This window comes from Plectrocnemia conspersa, unplaced genomic scaffold (assembly GCF_051122295.1).
Source record: "Plectrocnemia conspersa isolate PC_06_02 unplaced genomic scaffold, ASM5112229v1 ptg000013l, whole genome shotgun sequence".
Classification (NCBI taxonomy): Eukaryota; Metazoa; Arthropoda; class Insecta; order Trichoptera; family Polycentropodidae; genus Plectrocnemia; species Plectrocnemia conspersa.
In genome coordinates, this window is record NW_028277177.1 from 2,099,164 (window position 1) to 2,118,061 (window position 18,898).

At 32.1% G+C, this 18,898-nt stretch overlaps 1 protein-coding gene across 1 annotated transcript; it reads right to left on the reverse strand.

The window, feature by feature from the left end:
- Positions 1 to 5,324: 5,324 nt before the first annotated feature.
- On the reverse strand, positions 5,325 to 11,003 carry LOC148226964 (uncharacterized). Its single transcript, XM_088202704.1, has 6 exons — positions 10,823 to 11,003; positions 10,708 to 10,765; positions 10,496 to 10,650; positions 5,758 to 6,027; positions 5,542 to 5,682; positions 5,325 to 5,477 (listed from the first exon to the last, which is right to left on the reverse strand). Exons 1-6 carry the CDS (start codon positions 10,964 to 10,966, stop codon positions 5,388 to 5,390), a joined length of 858 nt encoding a protein of 285 aa, XP_088058830.1. The 5' UTR covers positions 10,967 to 11,003; the 3' UTR covers positions 5,325 to 5,387.
- Positions 11,004 to 18,898: the final 7,895 nt, after the last annotated feature.

Below are 18,898 nucleotides of genomic sequence, written 5' to 3' on the forward strand. Positions count from 1 at the left end.
AAGGTCAAATGTTATGTTGCAATGGATGATTTAATATATCAGTGGGGCTTAATACTCTCAGAATAAAATAGCGCAATAAGAAATTAGTGAAAATGTTACAGCTCACTTGCCTACATATCGATATTTAATTTTATTAAATCTTCCTATTAAGTCCAATGCGTTACAAATCTGTACCAATTGAGTAACTCAATCAGACATAATGATTACCTACTTGTATCAATAGATGCCACTGCAGCTGGGGCCGTTTTTTTTATAATAATAGCGCATTTTTATAAATAAAATTTTAGTGCCACTGCCGGGATTTGAACCCGCAACTTCAGATTTGTCAGTCTGAGACGTTACGGAAAACGCTATTCCGTCCTTAAATATATGTTTTTAATATAAAACTATAAAACATATTGACAGCTTTAGATACGCATAATAATGTATATAATTGCATTGCATTGAACTACTCACATAATTATTGCACCTTGACCCAACACCAAGCAAACCAGTTTGCAATAGTTCCTTTTCATTGGTAGCATTACAAAGTGCAGCAACGATTTTCACCATGAATTATCGTAAAAGGGATAACGCCGAATTATCTTCGTTATTTATAAAGACACATACGTCGGAAACGTCAATCATTTACATACTTTATTAAACAAAAATAGGTAAATATGGAAAAGTATATAAAGCCAAAACAATTTGTAATACTTTATTCAAAGCAAAATGTATTCTATAATAATATTTTCGGCGTTGTTATTTTTAAATAGCAATATTTTAGCAGACGTGGGAGAAAAGGTAAATTTATGTTTATATAAAAGTAATTATTTTTACATTACATACAGTAGAACTGTTCTAGAAGTTATGCATTATTTTATTGTGGAATTATCATTTATGACTCATTTATATTTTGAGGAGTCGCTCAGAAACGCAATCGACCGAGATGGCGTTAATATCCAGAAATTTCCAGCATTCCGGAAACTAAACAAGGAAGGGTGGCGCTCGAAGGACGAAGGCATAAACGCAATAAGTAAAATGCCATGGGATTCCTATTTGATTCTGAGACGTCTCTTGACTGATAACAAGTACAAGCAGTTGTTTTCAAAGTTTACCGTAAGGGAATGGAATTTGTTGGACGATCTGATAGATTCCATCAGAAAAATTGTAACATTTGTCGGTTTAGGAGATGAATGCAACAATGGAACATCTACAAAGTAATTAGTGATTAAAATCTATTATTTTTGATTTATTTTACATTTTTTATATAAAAATGCGAGTAGAGTAAATTTTCTCTGCAGTTCGAATAAACTTTCTGAACTAACGGAAGGGACGTGTTTTATTTTAATATGTCCAATTTATGCTCACACATACATAGGTATACAAAACCGATTTTGTGTGTATTTTCGTCGTGGTATAAAGTAAATTTACTTGTATTTTTACGTCAATGAAAAGGAGTTTATAAAAAGGCTGACTTTTCATATGCATAGTTAAAACAGACCATCTATTTTGCTTGAAAATGGGCAGTAATTTTATTAAGCGCTCAGTAGTTTTAATTCAATTTCAGTATCATACATAATTGATTAGTAGAAAGTCACCATCGAACAAAGGCGCTGTACAAACAAAAGTATGAGAGAAATTATAATATTCGAAAGAACCAAGAACTTGAAGAGCGACTCAATTATACAATGCCCATGCATACTTCCGGTAAGATTAAGTGGAAACCACCGTAACCAAATCTATTTGAATGATCTGTTAAATACATACCTCCATCACAGAAAAAATATATAAAAAATATGTTTAATACATTACATTAATGACTAGACTACAATGCGTCCATCAACAGCGAGTACTTGGATGAAAAAAACAACACTATCTCATATATTTCTTCTTGCATGCAATACTTCAAAAAAAATACTGGAAAGATGGTAATTAGGTGGCACACAAAAACTTTCGGATTGTGTATTTTCCTTACTAGCCGCTTAAAAAAGAGTTTTCATAAGTACACTCAACGCGACTAAAGAGAATTATATTCTAGCATACATTGTAGGAATTTTGTATGATATAAAAATATATATTTCTCGGCTTTGTTTTGAGGAGCGCGTGTCACTTCATTTTCCTAAAGTGTTTTATTTGTCGTCAGACTGAATATAAGTTTGCATTTTGTAAACAAAGACAGGTCGAATCTTGCACGTGTTTGCAAAATCGTGTCGAATCTTGCACTTGTTCACAAAGCGTGTCGAATCTTGCACTTGTTCGCAGAGCTAATTGGATCTCAAATAGTCAATATAATGCCTGCACTACACTCTTTGGAAGTTGGCCAAGGTTGCCCAAGGACAGATAATATAGTAGGTTACTTCGGTCGAGTTCGGTTCTGCCTGCTCTAAAATCTCTCGGAAGTTGTCCGAGGTTACCGAGAACTGGAGGTAAAGTGGGGGTAATTCAGTCGACTTGGTCAGCTTCGAGCGCTTCCGAATATTGTCGGCAAACGGATCGAAGTCAAAGAAACCGAAGTCGGAGCTGCTCTTTCGAGCGCGAGCGGTGCGATACTTCCCCTTTCGCTCTATCGCGTGTTAAGTGACGAGAGTGAGAGAGATAATGATATGGTTTTTCGCAAACTGAGATAGAACGAGTAGCTCGGTTCAATTTCATTATGCGTGTAGGCGTCCTATGGTTAACACGCACGTCGAGCGCTGCATCGTGGTCACGTGGTCAAGTTATAATACCACATGCTTATCGGGGACTTCAACAGGCTCTTACTGAAATTTTTGAATATTTTAGGGCACCAAAAGGGATTAATTATATTTTTGATAGTATATTCTTCTAACAGATATCGTTATTATATTTTTTTTCATATAAAATTAAATAATTAGTGGTACTTGATTTTGTTAAAAAAAATCGTTTCGAATATCCTTATGTATTTTTCTAGATCGGTTTATATACATGTCACACCATAACGAATTCTTATTTAGAATCGATGGCGACAAATTTTAGGATAGTCACAGATGTGATGTTCATATTTTGAAGTATCATTTTTATGCCTTATGGCATTTTGCAAAAGCCGACAAATATTTTGCGTAAATTGAATATTTACGACCGAAAAGTTTTCACTGATATTGTATTGGTGAGTGCCCACACAAACTTTAATAATTCTCAGTAGCGTAATTTTAATAATATGACAATTTACAAATTGCGATTATTTGCCACATTTTTCGATCGCGCGCAAATATGCCAGCTGTACATGACAGCAGCCGCCGTGCGTACGTCATTCACGCCCACCGTCCGAACGGCATATGAAATTTGTAGCAGTGTGGCCGCTACACGGAAGTCGGCGACCTCGGCCGACTTCAGTTGAACTTCGGTTCGGACAACTTCCAGAGTGTAGTTTTTTATTACACACATAAGTTCGTTGGCTATCGAAGCCTAATTGTTTTAATCGCAATAATATTGTTTCCTTTACAAGTGACAAACAATTTAAGGAAGAGATGGTTGGTACAAAATGTGGTATATTTTATTTATCACATATTTGTTAAATAAACAAGAAAAAATGTGAATCGCATAATGTGTACAAAAGTAATTATTATTTTTCTTGGAAAGCTCAATCTTTTCAAAATTAATATTGGACGCCGTGAGTTAACACAATTTATATTATTGGCCATTATTGACAATGAAGTACAAGATGATGATCTTATATTCACGCGGATTTTTTAAACCTATCTTTAATTTTTGTACCTGTTCTGTGCCTCAATTTATGATAAATTTCACGGAACCTATATAAACTCATATGACTACTATATAAGCACATAAGAAATATATTTTGTATTTTTTATATAGATAATATAAACGGTAAAAAATGAATATGTAGTTTTTAATTTATTTTTCTCAAGCAACTATCGTGGGAGAAAGGCAAAGAAAAATATTAAATGCAAAAGAGGGTCACATATACAGAAAGGTTAAGAAACGCTGCCCTAGAGAGTCGCGATCGCGTCCCTTACTCTTAGTTGTCGCGGCCAAGACCTCCTCTTGTACAAGCCATCCAGTTTCTCAACGAGGTTGCCAAACACAAGCTTGATTTTTTTGTGGGGTGATGCTCTTCTATTTTAGGTGTGCGCCATAATTATTTATTATTTTAATAAATGTTTAATTATTAATTTATTTCTTGTATAGTGGACATCATGACGCTTTGGAGAAATTTGTCAAGTCATGATGCTCAGATCTGTAATAAAAAAAATATTAAGAAACTCAGGTCTGCAGATTTTTGGGGCTTTAAAATCGATATTTAACAGAAAGTGTGCGAGATAAGGACGGAATAAGCCTGTAACGTCTCAGAGTAGTATCTCTGAGGTTCTGGGCCCCGGCAGCGGTATCGAATTTTCATTTATAAAAAAAAATTAGATTTAGGAATGTTACGCATTGGACTTACGCATGTCAGGTTGTAATGAAAAATTTAATAAATGAATAACATTTGTTTTATGAAACCAGCTAATTTGATCGGTAATAATATACGCTTGCTCGTGATGGAGTAACGTGATTCTGATTTTTTTTCTATAAATAGGATTTATTCATAATAAAAGGGTTAAAAAATAATGTATAACACACCTTACTATACTAACATTAAAAAATATATATTTGATTTGTGTTAACAATCAAAGAACATTGTTATAATCATACCAATAAATATTACGTGAGATCATATCAACCCAATAATCTCGACAAAGCTGAATTTAAATTTAAGTATGGACATAAAATGTCTGAACACATCTTGCTTTAGAGGCATAAATTTATTTTTTAGTGGATATGGTCTTAAGCTTAAAATTTTTAATAATTAATTTACGTATTTTTGTTTCAATCTGTACACAATGAAATATAATTTTATCTGGTAAACTAGAAATGTGTTTTTGATCATGCAACAAACGTTTATATTTACATAATAAAAAAATGAGAGTTCATAAAAAAGAAAGATTACTATAATTAGTTTCCCACTTAATCCTTGTAAAAAGTAACCGCCCTTGCACAACCACACTGCTTGCACCCAAGGCATATTCGATCCCCTATATATGCATTACATAATATGAAAATTACTTATACCTATATATTTTATCCATAATGATATTGGCGTGGTAGTTGACAGCTAATTTATCGCTGAATGGTGCAGCGCTCTCGACTCCATTCCCATTAAATTAAATATGGAGAGGTTTCTCCATCATCTGCCTGGCTTCGGAGACTGAAAATTTGCTTCGGCGAAGCAACAAGAAAATCCTAATTGATTCCATCATATCATGTCTATTTATAATAATACCTAATTATTAATTATAAAAATGGCAAACGATATGAAAAAAATGTTACTTTGGTAAACTTATTTATTTATATAAAGAATAACCTTAACTTAATTACACAATAATTTATCAGCCTTTGAATTCGAAATTGTAACCGCCGCCGAAAGCGTGGGGTGCTGCTTGCTCTCCTTGGTTACTAGATCCATCATCACTGCCAGCCTAGTTCAAAATCATAGTTATTATAATCTTATCTTTGATATCATTCCAAAAAAAAGTAACTCACTAATTGTCCGTTGTCTTTATACCGCCTGTAGTTTACGCTGTGTCTCTGCTCCACATTATATAACATTGATCTTCCACCTTCATTGTTCGATTTTCCTTGATCTGACCCTCCTCTTTGTTGACCGCCTTGAAGTAATTGTCCCTGTACATGCACACAATTAATAAAACTACCATTATCCATTATAAAACAGATGACATAATTAAAACAAATAATCACATTAGGCTTATTCTGTTGGATCGGCTGAGTGTATCTCTGTTGTTGTTGCTGTTGAGGCCTCTGTTGTTGATATTGCTGCTTTTGAGGCTTCTGTTGCTTATTTTGAGACCTGTACTGACCATCGTCTGATTCGTAGTCTTCAGTTTCAGCCTGATATTTGCCATCGTTGCTTTGTTTTTGTTGGTTTTTCTGTTGATATTCTGGTGGTTGATATTGAGGATCAGGTTTATAGTTTTGTGGCTGCAGAGGGATATGATCACCTTCCAAAATCTGTAATTTAAATATTCATATTAATAAAAAAATACTGACAAGCAAATATTGCTTCAACAAGACAACAATAAGAAAGGTACGATTGTTGCAATATAAAAAAGCACGTCAAGTTAGATGAAATGCTAAGATTATTTTCGCTGTTTTCTTCAATTATACCGATATATTCATCGCCAGATCGTAATGCCAATAAGGAATATTACATTGCAGTTATACACCATTTGCGTGAGATAAATAAAACGATCAGAATTGTGTACACATTTTTAAATTTTGCACCACGATAACGCACCAGCTTTAACTCAGGATATACGGAAGTATACGCCGTGTACCATCTGCTATAATTATATAAATAGTGTATGGCTAAATAAAAAATAAAATTCTTTACAGTAAATAATATTGTGAACACATTCTAGATGTCTATTTTGGCTTTCAGTGCAAATAGCCAGAATTCAATAATAATAAATATAGACCTAAATATGACTGTGAATATGGGGTATACGATATTGTACTAAAAATGTGTTACCGTATATCTTCTGCGAATTTTACAACCGTAACATTGCTCACACTTCACTACTTCGATGTTTCGTCATGGAATATGAATAAATAAATACTATTATATTGAAAATGAATTCCACACCTGAATTTTATATAACCACAAATAACGTGAAACGTATTTCTAGAAAAAAAAATGGTTTAAAAAAACAGTACTGTAGAATTATATGTAAATAATAATCAATAAATAAGGTGTTTGGCTTTCAACCATATGCACAAATTGTTATAATTTAAAGATCTCTCTTAACTACCATTTGCACATACGAAAAGACAGACACGAGACTTTTATCACTCATAAGTACCACTGAAAAACTAATCTTTGTTTGAATAGGATGCGCGCTAGACAACACATTATTGTTCTTAAAATCTTTGGTCCGGAGTAGCTGTTTAGACCGTGAGCACATTTCGGGTGTGTCCAAAAATCGATGCAATTGACTCGCAAACATCCTTGTCTACGAAACGCCAGAGGTGTCTCAAAGCATCATTATACAATATATGACACTTAACAGGAGAGACGTCACGGGGTTGAATCAGCTATCGACACGAAAGATCCCACATGCTCACCAAAATCACAGCTCGACACTCCATGCAAGACTCTCCGACTTTCAATACCTGCATTTATAACTCCACTGTCTGATAGCGGCATCTAAATTTCTCTATATATGTAATAATTTATATTATAAAATAAATTGTTACTAGATTTTCATGTGTCTATTTGGCTGCAATATATTTTTATGGCAAAATTCAAGAAGAGCAAATTCCCTCACCTGCCTTCCACCAATGACGTTCTTTTTTAAAATCCACGGCAAAAGTAATAAAATCGTGCCGTAGAAGTGGAAACCCTCAGTTATCTAACGTTCATATTAAGTCTTTTTATAATAATATTTCGACTTAGAATGAAGCATAAATAAACCGAATTTTGATAGATAGGAAGACGAAAAAAAAACAATTATCACTTCTCAGAAGTCAAAAATCCACGGCAAAAGCAATAAAATCGTGCCATCGCCATCAGGAATATATATTTAAGGGAAACAGTATTAAAATCATCATTGGTCAAATTGGACTTCTCTCTATTTCTAAGACTTACGTTTCTCATTGGAACTTGACTTTAGAATTTTAGTTATGCCAGACTTGTCAAAGAGTCATTAAAATTTACTGGTAATATGAGCATTGTATGTTTACATCTAAAAATAATAAAATCCGGGCTGAGATCCATAAATGGGTTCCATTAATCAATAGTGTAAAAGCAAAGGAATTCGCACTTAAAACCGCCAGACCGTACAAAGCGGTCAGCCCCGGATTTTCACCGAGCAGGTACAAAAAAAAATTATGTTCGATTATTAAATAGACTAATTGAAGGTGCATTTATAAGTGTATCATTCGCAGATAGTTATCTGTTGTGTTTCAATAATTTTTGTTTTGTATGACGATAAAAAACGACGCAATTATGTGGGTGAAATTATATCAAAGAAATGTATTGAAAATTATGAAACGTTTACTAAACATCACTATGTCACAGTAGATTTAAATGCTTTTTTTATTTAAAAAATACTCATTTCACACAAATAGTTTAGGTTAATTTCGCAACGTCTCTCGAATTCAGAGATATGTGAATCGTTTTATTTGTTTTAGTCTATTATAGTAGGTTTTGAAATTCAACGACCGTCTATATTGAGCAAATCATCATAAATATTATCCAACTATTTTGCAATAGCGTAAAAAAGCGTAAATTTCACCAGTGATTGAACATTCCGAATAAAAAGCAACAGTTCTTGTTACGGTTCACGTGAACGTGTGTACATATTCTGTATAAAATAGCTCAACGGAGCGTGAGAATGCCAAACGAGTTTTTATTAATTTCAGACTTTTTCGTCGTTATGTAAATACCTTATGATATAAAAAAACTCTTTTTGTAATTGTATGTTACGTTAGCATTGTTATGATTTTTGACGAAATTGACTTTGTGCCCTTTTGTGCCTTTTTGGAACGCGTTGGCAAATATTTGAAGAGCGCCGAATACGACGCGTTATTAAGAAAGTTTTTAATTTTTTTTGCTGAAATATGAAAAGCGGCAATGTCCTTTTGTATCAAATCAATCGCAAAAGGCAGCACAGATTTAATATAAATTTTATTATTATTAGTGAAACTTTTATGCGTATTTTAATAATTATTTAATAATAATTAAAGATGTACATAAAGTTTAATATTAGAAATAGAGACAAATTAAGCATAGTTAGGTATATGAAAACGAGTACGGCCAGGGGAATAATGTATGGAGGTGTGAATTTGTATAAAATTATTAAAATAAAAAATGTAGCGGGTTTTCTCAATAGAATAAAGAAACACTTTCGTACATTAAGAAAAAAATTATAATAATAGGTATTTTTATATTCTTTTTATGTACATACATATATAATATTATGTTTTGATTAAATTTATTTAGTGTATAAATAATAAGCTATATGATCTAACTAATTTATTATCTATGATTTGGTAATATAAGAACTATATTAATAATTAAATAGGAGGAATTGGCAGATTGCAAAAATGTTAGAGACTCTCTACATTTTTTATTCCACCGAAAATGTTCTAACAAAAAAACATGGATTGACGATTATGTGCTTTTTAAATTTTTTTTTTATAAATAATGTGTGATAATGTACAGATATATTTTAATAAATAATAAATGTTTTACCACTCTTCAAGTTCTCTTAAATTGTATTTTTTTTATATTCTGTTAAACCTACTATAATATAATGTTTTATATATATGTTTCGATTAAATTTGTTTAGTGTATAAACAAGCTATATTAGCTAAAAAATTAATAAAATAAATAATAAATACAATTGTATAGTACTATAGATAAATGGCAATCTACGGCTCTCGGGCCGTAGCCGGCCCGCCGTGTCCCAAGTAAGACTAATTTTATTTTTGCTACTTTGAACTGATACATAAACCTTTATAATTCTATTAATTAATTAATAAAAAACGCCAAAAAAATATCGTTAATAAAAATCAAACAGTTTTTATTATCGAATTTAATAAAATTCAATTAAAACCTGAAAATAAAAATCTGGCTTTATCCATTAAAATAAATTACCGTGTATCTAAATACAGTTTGATATTAATATTTTACTGATACATATTCACACTTGCTTTAAAATGGAGTACGATTAGTTTATTTTATAAATATAATATAAGATTATTTTATTAAGTGATTCATTTCTGAATTGTGTCATACATTTAATGCTATCGCATGTTTTTATTTACTGATGTTTATATTAATAAACAGTAGCTATTAACCTTCTGCGAGAAATATACAATATAATGAATATTATTCTGAACGATTTTAATAACGTCTATAGTTCACTAATAAGATTGCAATAAATACAAGCAAAAAAACGAGGTTTCGAGCGTGAAGCTCAAATGTATGAGTGCAAAGCGTAAATTCATGAGCGCATTACTTTTTATTAAGCATTTTAAAGTCAAAATAAAAATTATTAATAAAAAATAATTGGAATATGGGGAAAATTTTCATCTTAAATTGAATCATATGATTTTAACGTATGTTATATAATCAAAAAAGCAATAAAATAATAAATAATAGGACGTTTATTTTAATATGATTATTGCTCTTGAATCATTTTATTAAATTACTGCTTTGTATAATCAAATTATTGCATATTTTAATTAAGCACACGATAGCTTTGTGATACTGCAGTATACTATCTAAAATTAATATGTTGTTGCTTTTCAAAGCAACACCGTGTTTAATATAAACTTTTAGAGTTATTAAAGCCCTTATTAATAAAGTTTTAATATAGCTTCGCCGACGAGCGATGTCCACGTAAAATTCATTCACTAATTAGAGAGAGTTTAAACTTTTACAAAGCTCAGACAATTAATATGGGGGACTCACCCTAAAACCGTCCTTTCCAGCTGTATATTTTACGAAAACTGTTTTTCCGTTAGGATCCACATATTCGTAAGCTCCTGTTCTCGTGCCGTCAGGAGCTATCGATTCTCCTTGTTTTAAACCGTTGTCGGCCGCGAAAACGTAGTTGAATACACCTTCTATAATAAAATAATAAATATTATCTACATATTATATTTTTAAGTTGTTAATCGTACCGTTTGTTAATCCTTGCTTGTGCGTGAGAATCGCTGAAGGAGGAGCTCTTGGTCCATCCTTTAGAAAAAAATATATTATTTAAGAGATTTTTTTAAATATTTTAAATGTACTCACAGGCTCAGAATATCTCGCAGGTTGTGATGATCCATCGTCGTTGTTGTTATTATTATTGTTGAAAGTTTGAGGGCCATAAAACCTATCGTCTCTGGCGCACAAAATGCCAGGCGTCAATATCAAAACGAATAGTTTTAGAAGCATTGTTTGGAGCTCAGTTTAGATTGTGGCTATTGGTAGTGATTTGTGAAATGTATGAAAAATTTCTTTATATATACGTGGAAAGTCTTTCCCCTACTACGAAACAATACGGTTCGATTGTATCGTTGCATAAATCAGTTACGTTCAATTCGTGGCTCGAAATCAATTCTGTATAGGCTTTGATTTGGATATTATTGCTATGGTTACATCAGTTTAATATGTGTAAGAAGATAGTATAGATTACATGTAAAAGTATCAAATCAAATATTATATAATAAACAAGATTTTTTTTAACCTTATATCTATTTAAATAGAAAACTATTTTTATATATCAGTTAAATTTTAGCTACGCTGCCTAATATATTTTTATGTTAAAAAATCATACTGTATAATAATATTTTAAAACGTACCTAACAAGATGCCCGTCATATTAATTATCATTTGTTTCTTATTTAATTATTATATTTCCGTTAATACGATTTGAATATTTTTATTAATTGTTATCTTATGTTTCGCAATACAATTTAATTTTTTTTAAATATTGGCCACAAAACATATCTTTTCGTAAAAAAATCCCGATTTTTTAAACTAAATTATAATGTTGCAAAATTATTAAATTAATAAAAATAATCAAGGAGAAATTTTATGATCTAATAGTATTATTTTTAAATGTACGAAACACGATGCCTGGCATCGTAATTTATTGATAAATATTTCTGATTATTTAAAACCCAGAGTTAACTTATTTGATAATAATACAATTGTCAATTTTTTTTTAAAAATCTCTCTTTAAAACCCGTCATTTTCAATAAAAATAGGGTTAATTTTGTTAAGTCAATTAAATAATGAATATATTACGCAACAATTGAGAAGTTCATGGGTGCGTCCATAGGCGGTGCGGGTTGAATTATGGATTGCCGACGTTGTACCACTGGATGCGAAGAGAGAAGCGGCGGTTTCGCTGATATGAAGTTGAAATCTAAGTTGGACAGTTCTTATTTTTCCGTTGTAGCCTGATAGGCGTAAGCTCAATGCATTACAACGGGGTATATCTTTACTAACTAAGTATGAATACCTACAAGACTGAAAGTCTGGGAATCATAAATTATTATGTGTAATATAATATATAACCAATATATATAACTGCAGCTGGGGCCGGTTTTTTTTTTATAAATATTAATGCATTTTTTTAAATAAAAATTCGAGTGCCGCTGCCGAGGCTCGAACCCGCAACCTGAGACGTTACAGACAACGCTATTCCGTCCTTGAATATGATCCTTGAACTTTGAACGAATATGCCAATAGAAGTGTTTAAGAGGAAGTAATTTTTGGTTACTCGCGTTCCAGTATATTTATATCCAGGCTAGATTTTGTTGTCCTACTCTTTTCAGTGAAGCGACCAATCACAATAGCACTTAAAAAGGTGGCGAGCTTTTTAAATGTATTTGTAGTTTTTAATTTGCCATTAAGGCAAATTAAAAACGGCTACACTAATCTTTTCTCAAAGTGACAGATACTTTAATTGTTTCTGATTTATAGCATGTACTTTGTGACTTGAGCTGAAAAAAGGTTTTTCACGGAGGTGACCCATTTTTCTCTAGGGTTTTTATTAAGATTTTTTGGATTTTTAGAAAAAAAGTAATAAAATCGTGCCATCGCCGTCGCAGTGTGTGCGTTTGGTAATCTAGCGTTTATACTACAACTCTTATAATAATATTACAAATTAAATAAGGAACATATAAACCAAATTTTGCCCAATAGGAGAGCGCAAAAAACAATTATCACTTCTCAGAAGTCAAAAATCCACGTCAAAAGCAATAAAATCGTGCCGGCACCGTCACAGTGGGAACGCTCGTTACCGAGCGTTCCCACTGCGACGGCACCGACTCGATTTTATTGCTTTTGACGTGAATTTTTGCCTTCTGAGAAGTGATAATTGTTTTTGCGCCCTCCTATTGACCAAAATTTGGTTTGAATATTCTTTGATCAACACTCTTACATCAGAAGTGGTTTGAATATACTTTGATAAACAAAATCGGCAAAAAGTCTTGATATGAACGCAAGATAACCAAGATTTTTTAAGGCATCGTTGACATAGAAAAGGGTAGGTCCGTACAAGATGTCTTTAGGTCATTTTTTAAAAAGTATTGTGACTGAGAAGTGGATAATGAAATACTATGAATTTTAATCAAATCGAAATATTAAAAAAAAATTACTAACACAACTACCAACATATGCTCCCTTTTGAAAAAACTGTATGTATTTATTTATATATATTTTTTAAATTACAATTTAAAAATACATACATATATTACTAAAAACATGAAAACATGATTATAGGATGGACACAAATCACCTCAACAGGTGTGCAGTGTCCCATACGAACTGAAACAAATCACCATATGTGTACGAGAAAATGCCAATATCTTGATGCACAATATTGAGCAGACTTTGCCAGAGAAGAGTTGGTAAGTGCTCCAGTCCTAGATTTCACATGCAAGAACAATTTACGCGACCAAGAAACCATATTGAGAGTAAACCACATAATTGTTTAGCTCCACCTCCAATCACCCCTTAAGTGAAAGCTGATTTCAAAGCACCACGTTGGGACCGTTATATAATTACAAAGGATAATTCAAACAATATTATTATATTTGGCTCTTCTTTCGACATATAAAAAAGAAAAAAGTATGCTATTATACAATATATGTTCTCATAATCTAGTATTGTAATTCTTGTATTATTTAATAATTAACCTAAATAATATAGATCGTGCGAATGATGCGAAAAATCATATGACAATAGCGCATTGTTGTGCACCTGAGCCGCGCAATTTAAATCACAGTTTATTGTTATCGATTGCAGTCGTTATATAACGACAGGAAAAACTAAAACCACAGTCTGAAAAGCAAATCTGGCGATAGGTTGTTTCGTCACGACTGGTGTCGGATAACAGAGCAAATTCGCTCGCTATTTTCGTCGCCCTTTGACACTTTGAGAAGTAATTTTTGTGGTATTTCCCGCACCAACCGAAGATTAAAACGTCTACGATTCTTTCGCCCACGTCGTAAATTTATGAATTCCGCAAAATTCCCTCGTTCTTCGCTCGGCATTCCTGATCCACAGTACTAGTCGAGGATATTGAAGTGGTGCGGAATGTGACCGCATTCCTACGGGATTTTGAACGTGACGATGAAGCCATTGTGCGCGGAGCTTTTTCCATCAGCTATTCTACGCAAATCGTCAGGGCAGCCTGATCCATTAGGTGAAATAGGAACAGTACCCAGGGCTTACGAACCTTTTAAGATGTAGAAAAAACATATTTTACTTAGATGATAATACCTAATAATAAATTCGGTGGTCCTTCTAAAGTTTAAACGCTCGTAACTCAGTAGGTTTAAATTTTAACGAAAACATCGCTATGGACAAAACGCTTAGAAGCCTAAACTACATCTAAATAAAATATAAAAAAAATATTTTTTGCTTCAAAACAAGCGATGTATAAGTTCGATCGGACCCCCATATGAGCCATTTTGAGACTTTCAGAAGAGTTAACGCTCTTAACTGCTTGTTTTTAAAGATTAAAAATTAAATTTTTAGTATCGTATAGAACTACCGTGCACCACCTATACGTTTTGTATGAAAAAAATATATATTTTTTTTTACAAAATGGCGGCCAATGTAAAAATTAAAAGTGTCATAACATGAAATCCTACTGAAAAATTCCCGGAAAAGGTCGGACAAAATTATATTTATACAATCCAACTTTCATTAAAAATGCACATAAAAATATTATTGTGTCTGAAAAGTTCCTGTAAAAGAAGCGTTTCGAGCACTGTTTGTTACAAAACTAGCATGGTTGATACATTTTCAGTTTTAAAATATCATATAATAACGGATAAACAATTTGATAATTTATATTACACCGCATATTAAACTAAAGTAATTTTTATAAAGTTATATCTAAGAAAGATTTAATTTTAGTCATAATATATAAAGTTTGATTCAATTTTGTTATGAAACTAAAGTAAGATGATAAAAAATGGCAAAGAAATATTTGCGAATCACTCTTGCTAGATAGGAAAATTTTAATACATGCATTTGCATATCGTAAAAACAGGTAAAAGGGCTCACCCGTCCCAATATATTTTTTAAGGCAAAGAATTACCAGAAATTTTATGATGTGCCGATCATTATCAACTCTCGCGGATTATAAAGTTGAAAGCATCATACAATTTTACAATCTTCTATTTATGAATCACCTAATTGTACATACAGAATTTACTCTTTTCACAATATTTATTTTTATATAAATATTTATTCTTGACTTGGAAAAGTCAATATTTTTTGTTACATTTTAAATTGATAATAAATATTAATTACCTATTCAGATAATTTATTCTGTGTAATTAATATCAAAATTGCATTGAAATAGTTTTAAAAAATCTACTTAAATATCGTACTAGCGGTGCTAATCATCAAGCGAGCATAAATTGCTGACGGTAAATAATAACTATCGATTCAAATGTCGTTTTTTTTGTGTACAACCGTCCCCTGATTATACCGTCTGTATTTTTTGCAAATATTCACATTTACATTTTTTTGTTAAGCGGCAAATGTTTGAAATGTAAATGAAATAATATTTTCAGACGGTTGAATATGAATTTCCTGTCTTTTTCGATACATCGTTCTCACTATCCACTTAATCTCTAAATCGGTTTTGCGAAATAGAAGAATAGCCGGAGAATTTTGCATCTTTAAAGTTGTGAGAGATATAATATATTTTATATGACGAAACAAATATTATGTTTGCTTCAATCGAATGAGTGATGGAAATGGCTGACAATTCACAGATGGAACTTTTTAGAAACATAGTTGTTCCGATACGGCTAGCGCTATCGCTTAGATTTTCTAAGAACTTATTGACCCACCCTCGTAGCATTTGACAGTTAGCATTTAAACTAAAACTATATAGTTTGTGCATAAATAACATATGCACTTATCTCTCGATTTACACGGTAGATACGTTTCAGGAATCATTGGGTAAATCGAGGCAATGAACGAAAATTGTAATAAAACGGTCGAATAGTATTTACGTGTATTTTTAACGATAAAAATAAAGGAGCAAAATCTTAACTGAAACGCGTGTACTCAGGACGTACTGCGTGTGCAGTGGAAGAGGTTCCAAATGTAGATCAAGTGTAAAAAAAAAAAATTCATGAAACTCATTAAATATATTAAGATCCATGGTAATAACATTGAAAAATATGTATAGAAGTGTACTAAAGATAATTAGAAGGCAATTTCAAAATACTATACTTTATACATATATATGATATGTATGTCTCTGCATATTATTATATGAAGCGTAAAGAAAATTGCAAAGATGCAAATATTGGTATCGAACTCCCTTGATAAGAACACTTGTTGAGTCTAAAACATACGTACATTACACAGGCAAGAAACTCATGAAAGAGACGAAAGCGAGAAAAGTATATATGTATTTTATTATAGAGATGATTGAATTTTATAGAGTTCCAGCGCGTCTAACTTCTCTCTCTCGTTCGCATTCTGGATGGGTCGGCCTTCTTCTTCTTTCGTTTTATATGAGATAAATGGAGTTAAGTATGCGAACGAAATTGGATTGAAGTGTGCGCCGATTATTTTATTCCCTTTTATTATTAGGAGCATAATAATATTTTTTAATTTAAAAAAATCCTTATTGGAATCTATTTTAAATGAAATTTTTTTATTCGAATCTTATTAAAACATTTAAAAAAATCACAAAATGAAAAATTTTACTTATATTCTGGAGGTATGGATTTTTATGTTTATATTATATTTACACTCAGAAGGAAACATTTCTTTCAAAATTTTTGGAAAACTTCAAGAAGCCTTAGCAGAGATTCTCATTTTAGAGAATGTGAAAATTATCTTATCAGTGGTTCTGGAGGGTTGTTGGAGATTCATCGTGATACATGGCGATGGAAAACTTTTGATGATTATAAAAATATCAATGATGCTTTCGCAGACTATTTTTATTCCGTCTATAACAAATCATATTCAGTTTCGACCACAATGGAGAAAATCTGACTTCTAGCTGATAAATTTTAGACATGAATTTTTGAATGGCTTGAGAAGCTCAAATCGCGTAATTCAATAGCACCGGATTTTATTCCTGACTTGATATTTAAGAATGTCAGGTTAATTTCCTTGCTCCTCTTCGATTAATTTACAATTTGTTGCTTACAACTTCAACGTTTCCTGATTTGTGGAAATGTATAAAAGTCACCCTGATCCATTGTTTGACACGACCGATAAATTGTTGGATATTCACTGGTTATATAAAATGAGAACGAAACTTCGCAAAAAGCGTTATGCCTACACATTTGGACAATTGTTTATTTTAATGCCTGCACTACACTCTCTGGAAGTTTGCCAAGGCTGGCCAAGGACAGATAATATAGTGGGTTACTTCGGTCGAGTTCGGTTCTGCCTGCTCTAAAATCTCTCGGTAGTTGTCCGAGGTTACCGAGAATGGGAGGTAAAGTGGGGGTAATTCAGTCGACTTGGCCAGCTTCGAGCGCTTCAGAACATTGTCGGCATTTTTTCCGAGTCAAAGGGACCGAAGTCGGAGCTGCTCTTTCGAGCGCGAGCGGTGAGATACTTCCCCTTTCGCTCTCTCGCGTGTTAAGTGACGAGAGTGAGAGAGATAATGATATGGTGGTTCGCAAACTGAGATAGAACGAGTAACTCGCTTCAATTTCAGTATGCGCGTAGGCGTCCTATGGTTAACACGCATGACGAGCGCTGCATCGTAGTCACGTGGTCAAGTTATAATACCACATGCTACAGTGGGACGCATGTTAACATGCTTTTATAAAACTCGATCTTCAACACAGTCTTATTGACATCTTTGAATATTTTAGCGCACCAAAAGGGATTAATTATATTTTTGATAGTATATTCTTCTAACAGATATCGTTATTATATTTTTTTTCATATAAAATTAAATATTTAAAATATAATTAGTGGTACTTGATTTTCTTTAAAAAAATATTTTCCAACATCCTTATGTATTTTCCTATATCGGTTTATATAAATGTCACACCATAACGAATTCTTATTTAGAATCGATGGCGACAAATTCTAGGATAGTCACACATGTGGTGTTCGTGTTATGAAGTATCATTTTTATGCCTTATGGCATTTTGCAAAAGCCGACAAAGATTTTGCGTAAATTGAATATTTACGACCGAAAAGTTTTCATTGATATTGCATTGGCGAGTGCCCACACAAACTTTTATAATTATCAGTAGCGTAATTTTAATAATATGACAATTTAAAAATTGCGATTATTTGGCACTTTCTTCGATCGCGCGAAAATATGACAGCTGTACGTGACAGCAGCCGCCGTCTGAACGTCATTCACGCCGCGAAGCGCGCGGGCATATGAGATCCGCGACAGTGTGATCGCTTACTCGAAGTCATAGATCTCGGCCGACTTCAGTGTAGCTTCGGCTCGGACAACTTCCAGAGAGTGTAATGTAGGCTTGACAGATTTTTTTATTATAAGGTTATAATAAAAATATGCATATGTAAAAATATGCATACAGACATATTAAAGGCATATAATAAAAGAAAAATAAATAAATATCGGTAAATATAATTAAATTTAAAGAAAAAATACAGAAAACCTTTTGCAAATTTAAAAAATTATGTATTAAATTAATAAATGTATATAAGAACTCATTATTATTTTTGGCAATCAAAGTTTTTATTATAACCACTTGAAACTATTTTTTTAATATTTTGATTCATGCATATATACATATGTTTATTTTGTTTTTAATTACATATATGTTTTAGCACTTGCCAAAAAAGCCAAACTGAGTAAAACCCAGTCATAAAATCTATACAAATGTTTAGAAATGA

Bases quoted from the DNA above. Each gene is read 5' to 3' on its own strand.
- LOC148226964 (XM_088202704.1), bottom strand. From the start codon at position 10,966: ATGCTTCTAAAACTATTCGTTTTGATATTGACGCCTGGCATTTTGTGC. The intron at 10,766-10,822 runs GTGAGTACATTT...TTTTTTCTAAAG, and splicing joins CTGCGAGATATTCTGAGCCT to GATGGACCAAGAGCTCCTCC. The intron at 10,651-10,707 runs GTACGATTAACA...ATTTTATTATAG, and splicing joins CAAGCAAGGATTAACAAACG to AAGGTGTATTCAACTACGTT.